Source organism: Silurus meridionalis, chromosome 4, assembly GCF_014805685.1.
Source record: "Silurus meridionalis isolate SWU-2019-XX chromosome 4, ASM1480568v1, whole genome shotgun sequence".
Lineage (NCBI taxonomy): Eukaryota > Metazoa > Chordata > Actinopteri > Siluriformes > Siluridae > Silurus > Silurus meridionalis.
The window spans coordinates 29,365,091-29,383,119 of record NC_060887.1 but is presented as its reverse complement, the minus strand read 5'-3'; the positions used below and the strand labels follow the sequence as shown (position 1 = coordinate 29,383,119).

The window sequence follows — 18,029 nt, the reverse complement described above, 5'->3', positions numbered from 1 at the left end:
TTTTATATAAGACATTAGACAGTGAAATGACTCTTATAAAGGGGCATTAAATGGTGTATCCAATGACAGCAAAGAACTAAAAATGTAAATGCAGATTTGATCTAATCAGTTGATCAATCAGGTTAGGTATACTGCAACATGACCAGTCAGCTGTCAGTATGTGCCTTCAAGACAACTGCTGGAAATTAATGTTTTAAATATGGAAATTAATGAAGAGATACTTTTTGTTAGGTTAAGACGTTGGACTTTGGATCCAAAGGTTATAAGTGCAAATACCAGCCACACCAAGCTACCACTCTTGGGCCCCTGAGAAAGGCCCTTATATCCATAGCTGCTCAGTTGTATACATGCAATAAATGCAAGTCGCTCTGCATAAGAGCGTCTGCCAAATGTCGTAAATGTTCACGGCAAAAAACTCAATTTATTCTTCAGAGGTATTTCATTCACTTGCATAATTATGATAATGATTTTTGGACAAAAAGCACTGAATTATTGTTATAGCAGTTTAAAGATGAGTAGAGTAAATATTGATTAAATCCAACAATAAATCAGTCTTGTGATGCAAACTCCTTGTTGTTGTGAGAATAAATCCCGACAGTGCCACGGCAACCCAAAGTCTGGAGCCCACGAGAACGAAATTGGCAACACCAGACAAACTGTGAGCTAATTTTGACAAGGTGGATAGTTTTGCTTGGAGTCTGTTCAGCTGTGCTGTTATATATCATTACCAGCAGTTCAACATGATGTGTTGGCTTCGTGTGTCTTGAAAATAACACATGGTAATATTTACCCACCATGGCTGAAAGTTGTGATGTGATTGGAGAGAGGTTGGAAACTTACCACAAAGTTGTAATTGACAGATTTTTTTTTTGTTCGTATTTACATATCTTGCAGATTGTCCACAGTGTAAACCGAAACAGCTGTGTACACTAAACCCCACATCACTTTCCTCTAAGTGTTCTTTACCAGCTGTTTAAAGGAAGCTTTGATTAAATACAAAATTCCAAAAAACGTACAGAGTGTAAGGTTGAGTACGTAAGAGGCGAAAACAGAACATCATCTAGGACAATATGCATTTAAGTGGTGATAGTATCTGATTTCTAGTGTGTAATTATTCCTAAGTACATAGAGTTCTTCAAGATAAGTAGAGAGAAAATTGACCAGTACCTAACAGAAGGGGAGGTGACATAAAAAGCTCTCAGTAAAATTACTGGTACTCCGTGTCCTTAGCATGTTCGCTGCCAAATCAGATCAGGCTGATTAACTTGCGGTGCTGCCATAGTCATTGAGCCGTGTGATTTTTTTTTTACTTTGATAGCTGTTAATTGCTTGACAAATGATGATGCAGGGGTGCTAAAATGTCTACGGCTTCCTACAGCGAGCCGGAGCCTCAGTACAAATTGAATTGAGAAGACCCTGCTACCATAATCCTGTTATTAAGTTTACAGGCAATAAGTTAATTTGTAAAAGCTCAAATGCCGGTAATGGAGACACTTCGACGCCCAGGGGAGGCTCAAATGTGATTTTATGCTAGCGACCTATTGTTATAGATGGAAGGCTTTTAAAGAGTCATTGATGCCGCTTGGGTTCACGTCACATAAAAGTCATGTATAACCAAATGTCTCGATGTGTGTGAGATTACCGAAGACATACTTTTATCTGAGACGGAAAGCTTGTTCAAGTCAACTCAGACATGCTACGCTTATTAAGAATGCTTAGAATAAAATGACCACTTTACATTTCCTTGAAATAATCCTCTCTTTCATATACAGGGACATATACATATACAGATTTCATACACAGGAAGCTATTTAGTTTGTGTCCTCAAAAACTGTGTATAACATTTGTTTTTGTGCTGTTTTCCCTTGCCAGTGTGCATTCGTCATTTCCAGTGCTGTGATATCGACACTACTGCAGGTCTGGGCAAGGTGTGGTGGCGGCTCAGGAAGACCAGCTATCATATAGTGGAGCACAGCTGGTTCGAATCATTCATCATCTTTATGATCCTGCTGAGCAGTGGCGCTCTGGTGAGCCAGCACAAACAACACAAAACGCAGTTTAATGTAACTCAAAATATTCCTGATAACAGAGCACAAGTCGTGTGATGTGAAGCTTAAGGCTCTTTTAAATCTGTTTACCTGTGTCTTCACTGTGACTTAGTAAAAATGCGTCCCATAATAATCTTCCCACAATTACACCCATGTTTGTTTTTACAAAATTGACCGAAGTCATAGATTTGCCCCAGTACTGTGCATGCGGTATTTAAACCACCAGAAGTGCTTCTTTTAGGAGTTCTCCACAAGGAAGTCAATAAATGTCAGCACAAGAATAGTATATACGGTTTCTATATGAAGTCTCAAAACCTCTCAGGCACTGCACAGCTCCTGTTTGTCTCTCGGCCAATTAAAGCGACCAGGGTCCTCAATTTCTGACCCTGGAACAGTTTCCAGGAAGTTCTCTGATGGCTAGCTAGAGGAGTCAGACTGCCTGTTTTGTGGTCACCATCAAGGATCAGGCATCTTCATGAGTAAGCTATGACAGGTCAACAAAAGCAGAGCTCTGAGCTGACGCTAATCAGTTTTAACAGATGCCACAGGCCACAGGACATGCTGAGTAATCTTTTTCACAGCTATCTGTTTTCACACAGAGGAAAAGGTTCATCCGCCAGATTCCAGGGAATTTGACGATGCTGGGACAGTTTTCTAAAGTAGAGCAAAGATCATGTTGAAAGCATCGCTACGAGCTGACCGATCTATACAACACACGTTTTTTTTTACCACCAACAGCTGGCTCTCTTAAAAGTGCCGCACGAAGGTGTCAACAAATGTCAGCGAGAGAAAAAAGGCTCACCGCTACTGTGTAATGTTGCAAAACCTTTAACTTCCGTACTGTGCAGAACCTTCTTAACTGCACAGGAGTGTCTTTTGTTAGTGAGTGACTCACAAAGAGAGGCTAATGCCACTGGCCTGTCTGAGGGCCTGGATGCCAGGTGAACTAGACTGCCTGGTATTTTGGTGGCATTTACCAACACCTCCTCAGCAAACAGCTGCTCTTTGATACAGAGCTGAACGATCACGCATGAAAAGCGGAGTAAGCAGAAAAAAAGTGGGGTGGGGGGGCGAAGGGGGGTTTGTTGTGGAAAAAGCTAACTTTGCTGAAACCAGTGGGTAGGCAAATTGCAACAGATGCTTAGTGCTGACTCTTTAATGACTCACTGTATTGTGCACTAATTTGGATATTATAGTCCAGGTTGTTCTGAATGTCCTGGACCTGACCTATTATTCATGAATCATTTCTGCATCGCTTTTTTGCTACAAATTCAACTTATTAAAAATGAGAACAGATCCAGGTATCCTAACTTACAGCTATAAAGAAAGAAGACAAACTCAAAATGGAAAAATATTCATCTATTACTGTGCTTAACAACTCAGTGACCAATTAGCATTAACCAATTTCCTTGTTTTCTTTTCCCCAATACAGTTCACTGCAGCAAAAGGTCTCAGGAGTGCATTTGTTTCATTCCTGCTGACCAAAGATTAAAACTATTTAGCCATTTTGGACATTTTAGATAAAAACCAAAACAAAAAACATTACATTACACAACAGTGCTGTTGAATTCTTTATTCTGATTGGTCAGAACATGTTGACTCATTTTCTATAATGGTAGATCGGCTGTAATGTCAAATCTAAACTTTATGTTAAAATACTCTTTATATTTTACGGGTGAGCAAATGGAGTGCCTTCTAATTCTACCTTAACAAAAAAAAGGCACTCCATTTGCTCACCCGTAAAATATAAAGAGTTTTTGACTCACCCTTGATATTAATAAATAGATTTAAAAATACTAAACATAAATGTAAATGGTGAGAAAAAAGTTAAACGGGAAGCAGCGTCGATTAATATAATATATTTTAATAATTTAGTTTGAATACGTTTCAGATTGTGCCTCCTTTTTATATTGCTGATTCGTCATAAAAAAAAATTTAGTTAGGTGTGCTAATAAAAAGAAACATTTGAACGTTTTTTCACAGTGTGAGAATGTAAATAGTCTGTAATTCTTGCCCAGCATGGTGATGATGGATAGCATGTGGAAAGCAGTGGCGACTCGGCGGCATGATATCCAGTGATTTCCTCGTCACTTCTCTGTCTGTGCTCATTAATGTCAAAGTCACTAGACTGCCCAGTAGTTCTAGCAAGAACATCGGGTCACTGGACGTCAGCAGTGCGTATTTAGCTTACAGATGCTGTCACATAAACTGCTAGTATGTTGAATTACCTTTTTCTTAATGCTCACACACACACTCTCACACTCTCACACACACACACACACACACACACACACACACACACACACACACACACACACACACACACACACACAAACATTCACATTCGTCCTTTATCTCTGCTCTTTTTTCTCTGGTGACAGGCATTTGAAGACATTTACATTGAACAAAGAAAAGTGGCCAAGATTGTGCTCGAGTTTGCAGACAAGGTTTTCACCTACATCTTCATCCTAGAAATGACCCTTAAATGGCTGGCATATGGCTTTAAGAAGTACTTTACCAACTACTGGTGCTGGCTTGACTTTCTAATCGTCGATGTAAGTGCTTTTTCATTGCTTTTTGGTGTGTGCAAAATACAATATTGTCTTAAACATCAGATTAAAAAATTATTGTTACCCCTTTATGTATAAAAAAAGGTCTTTGTGGTTTAGATTTTTTTAGTAAAGTATAGCACAGTAAAAACAGGACTCCATGGATGCTCCCGAGCTTCTAAACAGTCTATTAGAATGTACATGGAACGTGGTTCAGTTACATTTTCTTTATATGGATTTCTAGAGATCATTGTTGAGATCATAATTGAAAAAATACATCATTCATAATTATGATATTATAAAATTAGATTTAAATTAAAACTGATGAACCACAAAGACATTTTTTCCTAACCTTTATGTTATCGTTCCCGAAGGTGTAGACGGTATCATTTATAATTACTGTTTTATGATCAAATGGTATGTGTGATCAAACACATCATTTAATGTCAGTTAGAATTATTGTATATATACATTTGAAATTCAAATTTTATTTGTCACATACACATCATACGGAGTACGAATGATTCTTACTTAAATATAATATAAAAATACGGTTAAGAATATATATATATATATATATATATATATATATATATATATATATATATATATATATATATAGTACAAACATAGTCCAGCTCACATAGTGTAACCTCATAATACCAAAGCAATGTTGTGCAACAATAAACAACAGGACTGTACCTTACATAATTTTGTGATGTGTGAGCTTTAAATGTTAAAGCAATAAAAGAGCCCATTAGAGTACATATACTATTCGCACACATTAAAAACATAATAAGCAGAAGCTCTTGTATAGCAATATTAACCCCTTAACATTCTTTTAATATCTTTTCAGATATTATGCACGAGACCCAATGCTTCACTGGTGCTCGTTTTAATTCACTATGGAGAAAAGATTTACTCCCTCAGTCCCAAAACAGACAGCCTGTTCTGTTCATAAATGATTATAAATGTAATCTAAGCAATGTTTAGTGATTGTTCTCTATGGGCTTAAACATTCGCTTATCTTATTATTAAAATATCATGGTACACGGCAACAAATTAAAAGCTCCCACTTTTTTTTTAAAGACTAGATATCGTCTTGGAAAATAAAAATAAGGATAGATTATAGAGTAGATTATGTTATATTGGGAAAAGACACTGTACTATAGTGATAACTATGCTATGTAGATTATGTAAAAATATTATTTATATAATATTATTTATTATATTATTGCATTAACTCAACAAACTACACTTCAATTTACACAGGTTTCAGTGATTGGCCTGTTGGCGAGTGCCTTCAATTATGATCAAATTGGCACCTTGCGTGTTCTAAGGACCCTTCGGGCATTGAGGCCGCTACGGGCCGTATCTCGCTTTGCTGGGATGAGGGTAAGGATTTCTCTGGCCGGCCCATGCCACATCCAAGCCACTTAAGCACACTGACGCATTTAGTAGATTAGTGATTGTTAGCTCATTCAGCAAACATTTTCCTCCTCCTCAGATTCTCTGAAGCTGCCTGCCAAACTTGCTCGCTCTCTCCATGTCTATTCAGCAATGACAACTTTTGTGCTTCTCCAGGACCGGCCACACGGACCCGTGAAACAGCAAATACAGCTGTTAAACTGTTTAACCACTTTCTGCTCTTTTCCCCAGCCAGCCAGTGTGGAGAAAAGCCTTTTTCTTTTACTTTCACAGGAAGTGCATGGACCGTACGCCTGGCTGGATTGGTCAGCTTGCTAATACTTAGTTTCTATCTTTTCTGTCTCCTCCATTCTCTGTGCCCATTTTAGGTGTCTTTAGTAAGCCTCGTAGCCAACACACTAGGCTACTCTGACTTGGCTGCCATCAAATCACTTAGGACCCTCAGGGCTCTCAGGCCACTAAGAGCTCTTTCCAGATTTGAAGGCATGAGGGTAAGAGCCTCTCTGTCTCTCGCACTGTCTTTCCCTCTCTTTATTTCCATCTGCCACTTTGCTGTCCTCTGTCATCTGACATTGTTCTCCCCACTTTTGATGCGTTTTAAGTTTGGTGCATTTTTCGAAAGAAAAAATATTTGAAAACTCCAAACATACACTGGAAAACACCCACTAGATACACACAAATAGTATAAGAGAGGTACAGGCATTATCCATGATTTAAAACAAGCCAAACTGCCGCATGGCACCAAAGTACAATAAAATTCATTTATGATTTAAAATGAAGGATAAATCATTTGTTTATGCAGGGGTATGCCCTCAAATATTCAATAAATGTTTTTCACATTATGTTGCACACTATTAATATTACTAATACTAATCTTTATAAATAGATAAGTATTGCATTTGACCTAATCAGCAAAAAACTAATATCATAGCACTAACACAAGCCTGTGTTGTCTGTCATTTTTCGCTCTTCTTTCAAGTTTTAATAATGTCTTGATCTATTCAATCCACAGTCTGACTGTTTTGTCACTACATATGGATGTAAAACCTATTGCCAGTATTACATTATATACCTTCTGCACTATGGGTTTATCAGTATATTCCTGTATAGATGTTGTGCTTAATGTAAATGTTTTGTATGCAGATGTACACCACTCAGCTCTTTCCATGTTAAATGCATCCTTTAAAAACAAACAAAAACCTTTCACATTCTGTTAAATACATTTTTCTTTTTTTCTGACAGTATTCTTAAGGAGTAACCTGGCAACCTGTAGTATCTATAACAAAAGTATGGCAACCTGGAATCTATAACAAATATAATATACTAAATAGGATCAGTTGCATCAAAAGTAAACACCATCACCTTCAGTATTCAAGAAACCCTCAAAATCCAAACTTTCTTAAAATTCAATGGAGCTTGCTGTTATAGATGAAAAATCTTAAATAATATAAAATAATTAAAATAATTAAGGGCTAGTGTGATGTATATGTTAATGGTTTTCAAATCACATCACACCCCGAATGATCTTATACCTCTTGCACAGTGGCAATGTGGCAATATGTCAATGTTTTTTATTTATCAAGGAACACATCACACCTTTTGTCCATTTTAAACTAGATTTGCAAAATGTCTGCATAAAATTCCTGTTGTTGTGTTTCTGTGTATAAGGTGTATAGCAGCTTTAGTTTAAAAAAAAAAAAAAAAGATTTTCAAGTTGCAGCTTTTCTCCTGACTCCTTCTAAGAATGTCAAATAAGCATTTCTTTACAGTCAATTAATATAAAACATCTCCTATATACCTCTCTGTCAATAAGCTGACATGCACGGAATTCCCACTATGTCGCTGTAGGTCTGGCAAACACGATTAGACGTCACAGCGTGTTAACAGAAGCTGCCTGAGGCACATGGTCTTGTTTACATGGGGAGAGAAAGTGCAGTCTCATTCGCAGAGGATCAGCTGTTTGGCAGATCTCTTTGTGACACTATGTATTCACTGCAAAATTATTGCAGATCCAAAAAAAAAAAAAGGAAAAGAAAACGAGGATACTTTCTAACATGCGCTTTATACTGTGTGCGTGTGTGTGTGTGTGTGTGTGTGTGTCTATGTGCTCTGTCTGTCCTGATGTTATTCGTTGTTCTGCCAGTATTACTGCATTGCTGTTTAAGATGATCCTTTAGAGCAATTAGAAAACATAATCTGTATATACACACATATACATACACACTATATGGATAAAAGTATTGGGACACCTGACTTTTCCAGCCCTGATTGTTTTTTCCCGAAACTGTTTCCACAATGTTCTAAGCGCACAATTGTATAGGATGTGTTTGGATGTGTTGGCATAAAGTTTTCTCATCACCTTGACTAGGAGACCCAAACTTGAGTACAAAGCCAGCTTCATGAATAAATGCTTTACATGGATTGAAGTGGAAGATCTTGGGTGGTTTGCTAAAGACCTCGGTCCTATTGAACATTTACAATTAGGACCATACATTAGGACCTGACTTTACTAACAACCTTGTGGCTGAATGATCACAAATCTCCACAACCATGCAAAAAAAAAAATCTGCACATGGGGACTAATTGTGGTGTGGGGAGTCCAAAAAGCACATACTAATCTTATGGTCAGGTGTCACCAAACTTTTTTTCACATTGTGTGGATGCATGCATGTAAACAATGACTCAAATACAGTGACTGAAGTGAGCTGTAGCTGCATATCACTATGTAATCCTGTCTATCCTTCTTTGCTTTTAAAAAAAAAAAAAGATTTGTGATAACGTGTAGATGCATTTGTTAATTAGTACGACCTTAAATTATTAGAGAACAAACAGAGAAACTACATAATGCAACTAATGTAACTAAAAAATTCCATTCAATTTCACAGTGAGTCAGTAACAGAACAGAAACTGTCCATTCCCTGTCCAAAAATCTAATTGTTGTTTGTATCCACGGGCACCAGGTGGTGGTGAACGCTCTGATTGGGGCCATCCCCTCCATCATGAACGTCCTGCTGGTGTGTCTCATCTTCTGGCTCATCTTCAGCATCATGGGCGTGAACCTGTTCGCTGGCAAATTCGGCCGCTGCATCAACCGCTCAGGCGTCATCTACAACTCCTCACACATTAACAACAAGACCGAGTGTCAGGCTATGAACGACTCGCAGTACTACTGGACAAAAGTAAAAGTCAATTTTGATAACGTGGGTGCTGGCTACCTTGCACTACTTCAAGTGGTGAGTGATCTTTTCCTCTTAGGAACGTTTCCTTGCCCCACACACACACACACACACACACACACACACACACACAGCGCTCAGTGTGAAACTTTCTTTTCTTTCTGTCTTGCACTTTGTAGCTGCCCACCTCTGCTTGTCCATGAGTAGGAATCAATCACCAAGTCAGCGGAACTTTATTTTTAGCCATCACTGGGGCCATTATACAGAATTTTGTTCTCAGCAAGAGTGCATGCACTTCGTTCTTCATTTTAACTTAGTTGGTGCGGTAGCCTAGCAACAAGTCACTTAGCTCCTTTCCATCACCTTCTTCTGACTTGACTCAATACAAACCTTCCATTTGCATCTAGAAATAGTCAGTCGAAGCCCATTCACAAATGCCCTATAATTACTGATAACCAAGGCAAAAAATGGCTACTTGGTCTAAAAGAGGCCTCCTCTTATAGTCTCCTGTCTTCTCCTTTTTTTCATTAGAATATACATGCGTTGGATAGAAGTCCATATTTGGTCATCGCTTCTCTATTCACTGTGGCTAAGGGAGCTTTTTCTTTTCTCTTCACTCCTGATTTGCAGAAGTGTGAACATTCAATTGTCTATTACTCACAGAAAAATAGATAAAGATATAGATAATAAGGTTTTAGTTTAACACAGTAAGAAAAGGACGAGTGATGTCATATAGCAATGTCCTGCAGTCATGTACGTAATAGCCGGAAGTAAACATGAAATCTCATCAATTGCATTAGTAATGCTTTCTAATAAGCTTACTGCAAAAATGTTCAAACATCCTAAACCTGTTCTTTTTCCCCTGCTAAGGCAACGTTTAAAGGCTGGATGGACATCATGTACGCAGCAGTGGATTCGCGAGCCGTAAGTAAACTAGTGTAATAATAAATAACGATGGCTTTGGAATCAATAGTTACGTATAATAAATAATAATATATAATTATAATTTCTCATCGTTCAACTTGACAGGTGGAGGAACAGCCAATTAAGGAGCACAACCTGTATATGTACCTGTATTTTGTGATTTTCATCATTTTTGGATCATTCTTTACCCTGAATCTGTTCATCGGTGTGATCATTGACAACTTCAACCAACAGAAACGAAAGATAAGTATTGATTTGATTGTGGTATTAAAAACAAATTTGAATAAAATATTGCATTACGCAGTAGAAGCTCATGCTGTTTTCACACTAGACAACAATAATAATAGTGAAGTCCCTCTGCACTTAGGTGGCCAGGACATCTTTATGACTGAAGAGCAGAAAAAATATTATAATGCCATGAAAAAGCTTGGATCAAAAAAACCTCAGAAGCCTATTCCTAGGCCTACGGTGGGTATAACGCTGTTATTCTTACCAATTATCCAGAAAAAAAATCTGTGTTGTTCAAGGCAAATTTGAAATCACTATACAGAATATAGTATATATATGGAAAAAGGTCAATGTCTGAAGTGGGCACCTAAACAATGAACATCAAATTGGCATTGATCTGCAGTTAGCTCCACCTTTACTGCTATAACAGCCTTTACTCTTCTAAAAGAGCTTTCAATTCGATTTTTAAAACTGTATCTGTGGAGAGATTGATGACGAGCCACGAGAGATTAAAAAAGGCCTGGCACTGAGTTGGCATCCTAAAAGTGTTTACTAGGATTGAGGTTAGTGCTCTGTGCAAGCTACTTGAGATCTTTCACTCGGGCCTTGGCAAACCATGTTTTTTTTTGACCTTGCATTGTGCACAGGGGTATTGTTATGGTGAAACATGTTTTGGCAAGGCTACTTGGTTCCAGTGAAATTGTAATGCAACAGCATACAAAGACATTCTAGAGAATTGCGTGCTTTTTCCCCCAAACCGTTTTGGAGAAGAACCACATATTATAGGTGTTTTGTTCAGGTGTCCACATGCTTTTTTGCCATATGGTGCACATAAATGAAAATTGTTCCTTCTTTCAGAACTCTATCCAAGGATTCTTCTTTGACTTGGTATCAAAACAAGCCTTCGACATCATTATAATGCTGCTCATCCTCCTGAACATGTTGACCATGATGGTGGAGACAGATGAGCAGTCATCGTATATGGAGTCCATCCTGTATAATATCAATCTAGCCTTCATCATCATCTTCACCACCGAGTGCATCATTAAGATCATCGCCCTCCGCTGCTATTTCTTCACCGTCAGCTGGAACATCTTTGACTTTGTGGTAGTCATTCTCTCCATTGTGGGTAAGACAAGGCAGGACTCTAAAAGTGTTAGTGTAAAGAGATAAAGAATACTTGACACCATTATATGGGACGTGGTTGTTTAGAGGTAAAGGCATTTGACATCGGCTGTGAAGGTCATGAGTTCAAATCCTAGTCACACCCAGCTGCCCCCTTCTGGGCCCCTGAGCAAGGCCCTCAACCCCATAGCTACTCAGTTGTATGAATAAGATGAATGTAAGTCGCTCTGGAAGTAAATGAAATGAAGAGAGTATCAATTTTAGCATACATATGATATATAGAGTTACACATGTTTGGAGACAGAGAGAAATATTGATGGTTGTCTTGTATCAAAGACAAGTAAAGCAGGCAATGGGCATACTGCTCAACTTGTTGATCTATTGATAATGAATAATGAAAAATAAATGAACACTCCTCCTTGAGAAACATGTATACCTAAAAAAATCAAGAAATCCCTCAGTAGGAAAAAAAAAAGCTCTTAATCAACCCCATGGAGAAGATTAACTGTAAAATCACTGTAACCTTGGCTTGACTTATCAAGGGCTACATCCAGCGCAGCTGTGCAACACTATATCTACCAAGAAAGAGACAGACCATGCTTAAGGAGAAAGCCTGGTCAGTTTTGAGAGCAGGTGTCCCTGAAGGAAGAAAATGACACTGAAGGGTTAGCAAGGAGAGTGACCACCCCTGCAAAAAAAAAAAAAAAGAGAAAAAAAAACGGGCTTGAGTAAAGGTGAAGGTAATTGTAGCAATCAAGTCTGTCAGCTTAGGTGATTGGGAAGTGATTGAGGTTTGAGGCATCTGACAGTTGTTAGTTTGCAGGCGGAAAGGAAAATGTATGGTTGCATTCATTTTTCAAGCTGGCATTTTTGCAGATCAAGACAAACACCCACCATCCATGTTTAGGATCATGAATCGGAAAAGATATGGTTTAAGGAATGGGTAATGCTAACATAACATGTTAGGGTTTTTGGCTAGGGTCAGTTTTTGAAGTACATGGACAGCTGAATAGACACATTTAATATAGAAAAAAGTGTATCTACATATATAGCTATGTATCATTCACATTAAGAAATTACTTATTTCGGTTTTTTTTTTTATCTTTTCGCAGGCATTGTTCTCGCAGATATAATTGAGAAATACTTTGTTTCACCAACGCTTTTCCGAGTGATCCGTCTGGCCCGGATAGGACGCATCCTTCGCCTTATTCGGGGAGCTAAAGGGATCAGAACGTTACTATTTGCCTTAATGATGTCCTTACCTGCATTGTTCAATATAGGTCTACTGCTGTTCTTAGTCATGTTCATCTATGCCATTTTTGGAATGGCAAACTTTGCCTATGTGAAGAAACAAGGTGGAATCGATGACATGTTCAACTTTGAGACATTTGGCAACAGCATGATTTGCCTATTCCAGATAACGACATCAGCTGGCTGGGACAGTCTGCTCAATCCTATTTTGAACAACTCCCCTGAAGAGTGTGACCCCAATGTGCCAAACATAGGCACCACTGTCCGGGGCAACTGTGGGAACCCTTCAGTAGGCATTACCTTCTTTGTTACATACATTATCATTTCTTTTCTCATTGTGGTGAACATGTACATTGCCATTATCCTCGAGAACTTCAGCGTGGCCACAGAGGAAAGCACTGAGCCACTGAGTGAGGACGACTTTGAGATGTTCTACGAGGTTTGGGAGAAGTTTGATCCCGAGGCCACGCAGTTCATCGAGTACGCTAAGCTTTCGGATTTTGCCGATTCCCTGTCGGAGCCGCTGCGTATTGCTAAGCCTAATAAAATTAAGCTGATTTCCATGGACTTGCCCATGGTGAGCGGTGACAAGATTCACTGCCTGGACATCTTGTTCGCCTTTACCAAGCGCGTGCTGGGCGAATCGGACGAAATGGACGCACTCAAGCAACAAATGGAAGAGAAGTTTATGATGGCGAATCCATCCAAAATCTCCTACGAGCCCATCACAACAACTTTACGACGTAAGCAGGAGGAGGTATCGTCCATTGTAATACAGAGGGCCTACAGAAGGCATTTACTCCGAAGACAGTTGAGGCAAGCCTCGTTCATATATCGACAGATCAATGTAGAGGGAGCTGCCAGCAGTGAGGATGACAGCCCACCAGAAAAGGAAGGACTCATAGCCTTCATGTTGAAGGAGAATTATGGACCTGAGACAGAGGGTTTGTCCTCGACCTCCTCACCGCCATCTTATGACAGTGTGACAAGAGTCACTAGTGAGCTTTTCCAAGCTCTAATACCTGAGCCCAGGAACAGTGACCTGAGCAAACCTGACCCTGACAAAGACCGTGAAACGTTTCTATAACATTAAGTATAAAGTGCTCTCTCACACAAATAATCTTCTTGTTACTTTGTGGGTTTTTTTTGTTTACAGAATGTAACATAGCTCAAACAGCACTCAAAACACTTGATACATGTGACTGTGCATCAAGATTTCAAGGTTTTTGTAGGACAAGTTGATGTTTTTAATTCCCTTGTGTTTCACATTTTTGTTTGAATATACAGGGGCGAAGTGTAGACAGCTCACATTAACGTTGCTTCAGTTTATATGCATGAGTGAGATTCTGCAGCAGTTAACTGCAGTTATATCACAGATGTACTAATCATATATTAGATTGAAAGAAATACAGTTTATCAACATTTACAAAGTATGCCTGACCATCTGAGTTTATTAAAAGGTCTTACTTAAACTGGTGTGATTTCCTTCTGACAATAGATTTCACACTACGTAGAAAACGCAAGACGTTAGACATATAGTCTTGCTCAATTTACCAATTGCTCATATTATATGTAATTTAAAAAAAAATTATAACTAAGGATAAAATTCTTCTGTCCAGTCCAGGTTGTGTCACTAGCGATGAAAGAAAGAGCAAGATGATTAAGTGAAGATATTTGCCAGTACTTTCTTTTTTGCTCTTTTTTTTCCCCCTCCACCTTTTGTTTTTGGCATATAATTATATGTCCATCTCACAAATAGCCTGGTCTGGTTACAGGATGCTATAATCAGGACTAGTAAAAGACAATCAAACATGACTCAGCAACGGTCTCTCGCGTACAACATCCATCTACATCCACCGCTACCAAAAGGCTGCACAGGCTTTTACTGCACATGGAAATGTTTTTGTGTATTTATTTTATTTATATTTCATTTTGCATGTTGGGAAAAAAAACACATAACACCTCGAGATGTAATGGTCATTTTCTTTTTTTTGTAAGGCTGAAAAGGAATTCTTATTTTGCACATACTGAGTTCAGCAATAATTTGCTACCTTTCGATAAAAAAATGGAGAAAAATATTGATTTTAAATGTATATTTGAATAAAAACAAACAAAAAAAGAAATACATAATAATAATAATAATAATGTCATTTATACTATGTCAACCTTATGTGTAAGAGGGGAATCTCTTGCTGGCTCCATGGTATATTCATATCTCCGATTCACACTAAGAGATTAATCCACTTGTTTTTTAAGTCAGGTTAGCACGTTTTTCTTGAAGGGCTGTTTTTGTAGCAATAGACCCCAAGTGTGCCTGGTAGAACTTAACCCCTATTTCAATCCTCTTCTCCAGTGCAAAAAGGCTCACCTTTAAAAGGCACGGTGAAGCTGTTTTAATTCCAGAGCATTACATCAATAACCATTCATGTTTGATGTGATCCTGCCATCTCCCTGAACTTATTAAGTCTTCTATCCATTCGAGTCCATTTGAGCACAAGCCATCACGTTTTTATCTATTTAGATGTAGAATACAGTCATTCCTTATTAAAAACAAACGGCACAGATTCCCACTGTTATACATAGATTTATCCATACATATATTTAGATGTTTGCGCTCGCAACAGGATCATTATTAGAATAAACAGAGATACAACTCTGCATGTAAAAGAGTTTTTTGAAAATTAGTTTCAAAAAAAAAAAAAAATTCAATAAAAAAAATACAGACAAGAATATAATTCAAAGGAAATACAAAGGGCTTTCTCCAAAAACAAAAAAAAATTTGAAATACAAAACATCTGGAACATTGCGACTTGTCTTAAAAAAGAACAACTGCTCCACCAATATGACTGTGCAGCATATCTGCTTATAAAAATTCATATTTTGTGAGCCTCGAAAACAAACTTATCAGAAACATGGGTTTCTGGATAAAGCCCTGTTTCTCGAAGCCACCGAAAAAGACGCACATGGGGATTGCTAGCATTGTATCTTGTAACTTTTTAAATAATACTATTATATTTACTATTGGCACCCACTACAGTGAATAAATGTTACACCACAAACCTTTTCTTTTTTTAAACTTCCTGGAATGAATATGTATAAAACCCTTTTAGATGAAATCATGTGTAGGGTGAGGTTCATGTACTGTAGGTGCTGATGTCCTGTTTTCAGATCTCTATAATGTTTTACATTGTGACATGATAATCATGTTTCTTCACTTTAAACCATTACACAGATACAAAAGATTCTCAGAATTCATGTGGAAAACTCCTTTTGGTTATTTCTTGCACAGGAGAGGAGCCATATATTACCCAGAAGTAAAACTATGTGCATAAGCTTGTATGATGTGTCAAAGAAACCTACAAGATAGTACGGGCATTGGTTGGTGTGTGGAAATACACATAACTTCAGCAGTGTGCTACTTCTTGCTGGATTTAATAACTGCAGGTGGGTTCTGTGTGATGGAGGCTGACCAGATCGCTTTGACGGTTAGATGAAGGGGATCTCAGGCCTCCTTCTGCTGAGCACTTAGCATCACTCTCAAGCTGTTCACATTTGGTTTTTACAAAACCAAAGAGTCTAGTCCAGTTACTTCAGCAAGAGGATGAGAGATGAACCGACTATGCTTGGAGGAGCAACGCTTATTTTTGTAATATTTAGACACAGTAAAACAAAGAGAGGAAAATGTACAATGCATCAGTACTTCGGATAAATGCAAACATTTCATGTTTTTCTATTTTGGACTTCAGGTGTTGGAACGTTTCTCAGATTTCTGTTTATAACCCTCATACTAATTCATCAAACATTAACAGTATGCACAGCAGGTTACAATAGAGTGTTCACTGAAATGCAACAGCTATATTGTGGATTTATTAAGTGGGATGGCATTAATGACTTTTTGGGGGTTTTTCGGATGTTGCTCACAATTCCCCAACACCCCGCCTTTAAAAAAGAAATCTGTCAGCACATGTACAAGGAATGTAATAAATGCCTCTTTCTACTTTTCCATGATAATTCTTTAGTACCTGAGTTGATTGGAGATTCACATAAGGTGTATTTAGTCAAATGAAGCACAGGGAAACTTTTCTATCTGCTGTACATTTTAAAATGCCAGTTTGTGCAATACAAGAGCAGATACAGGAATTCAAAGGCATATTTTGTCTATGCTTTGCATATATGATGTATAAATATTAGTTATCTGAAAGCAGTGTATTTTATAAATGGTAGAATTTGCTAAACCTAGTAGTTTTTATTTATCGTTTTTTTTTTTTCTTCCTAAGAAAATTCAGTGATCAAATTCTGATGCTGCTTAAGGGAGCTAGAACGGTGTGCGATGAAATACTGATGTAGTATCAGGCTTCGGGGCTACAAAATTCTAGCTATAAGCTAAGAGCAAGATGACCAAAACAGAGCCAGAGTCAGCATCTGGAGTCCTACAGGTATATATTTGGAGGTTCTCTGAGGTCAAAAATATAACACGGCCTCAGTCATTTGCCCCTCTGACAATGTTTATTTATGTATGTACTTATTTATTTCGTTGTTTTTTTTTTTTTTTTTACACTATTAGAATGTGCATGCTGCAATATGACAACTTGTTTTTCAAAAAACGGTTTCACATTTGTAAATTTTATTTGTGTGATGCCCCATCCCCCCCAACTGTTTGTTTAAAATGAAAGGAAATGCAAAGAAGACTGTCGACTGTAGTCCTCATAATCAGGACATTTAGAGAGACTCATGGTTTTCTGAAAAGCTTTGTGGCCAATTAGAATATGTATATCTATAGTCAAATAAACAACAGGATTTATTGCCTTTGTGAGCATGTCTCTTTTATCCCATTAAACACCCTACATTCTATTACACAACACCTGCACAACACTGGTATTTCATATACCAACCACAATAACACAGCACATATGACAACAAAATATGCAACACATATGGAAAGTTTTAGATCATATTGTTCTTCTTATAGTACTAATAGAAATGAAGAGCTGGTTCATCTGCCTGCCTGCAGGTCTCTGCTCTCTGTAAAGGCAGAGACAGTTGTCACATTAACTGAGCGCATGCTGACATTGTGTTGAACTGGAAGACAGTTACCCTACAAGCCCTTATTCATCAGTTTCAATCTAGAGACTTCTTTTTCCATGAGGTCACGTTTTACATTCCTCAAGCATAAGACCCTAAAACAGACCACAGGGTGTGCAGGATAAAGTACTTATTAACATGCACCACCCCGTTTACTCTAGATACCCCTTTATTCTGGGGGGCAATCAAGATATTCCCATTTTTTTCATGACCATCCA

At 38.0% G+C, this 18,029-nt stretch overlaps 1 protein-coding gene across 5 annotated transcripts in view; it reads left to right on the top strand.

Annotated features, from left to right (window-relative positions):
• Nucleotides 1–17,531, top strand: part of scn5lab (sodium channel, voltage gated, type V-like, alpha b) — a 119,928-nt gene extending 102,397 nt beyond the window's left edge. For all 5 annotated transcript variants that reach the window (XM_046846071.1, XM_046846074.1, XM_046846073.1 and 2 more), the window contains 9 exons: nucleotides 1,873–2,027; nucleotides 4,430–4,603; nucleotides 6,394–6,516; nucleotides 8,986–9,258; nucleotides 10,072–10,125; nucleotides 10,231–10,368; nucleotides 10,489–10,593; nucleotides 11,212–11,482; nucleotides 12,591–17,531. In XM_046846071.1, the coding sequence (XP_046702027.1) occupies nucleotides 1,873–2,027; nucleotides 4,430–4,603; nucleotides 6,394–6,516; nucleotides 8,986–9,258; nucleotides 10,072–10,125; nucleotides 10,231–10,368; nucleotides 10,489–10,593; nucleotides 11,212–11,482; nucleotides 12,591–13,816 (2,519 nt within the window). In that variant the 3' untranslated portion in view covers nucleotides 13,817–17,531. The remainder of the gene's footprint in view (nucleotides 1–1,872; nucleotides 2,028–4,429; nucleotides 4,604–6,393; nucleotides 6,517–8,985; nucleotides 9,259–10,071; nucleotides 10,126–10,230; nucleotides 10,369–10,488; nucleotides 10,594–11,211; nucleotides 11,483–12,590) is intronic.
• The last annotated feature ends 498 nt before the right edge of the window (nucleotides 17,532–18,029 follow it).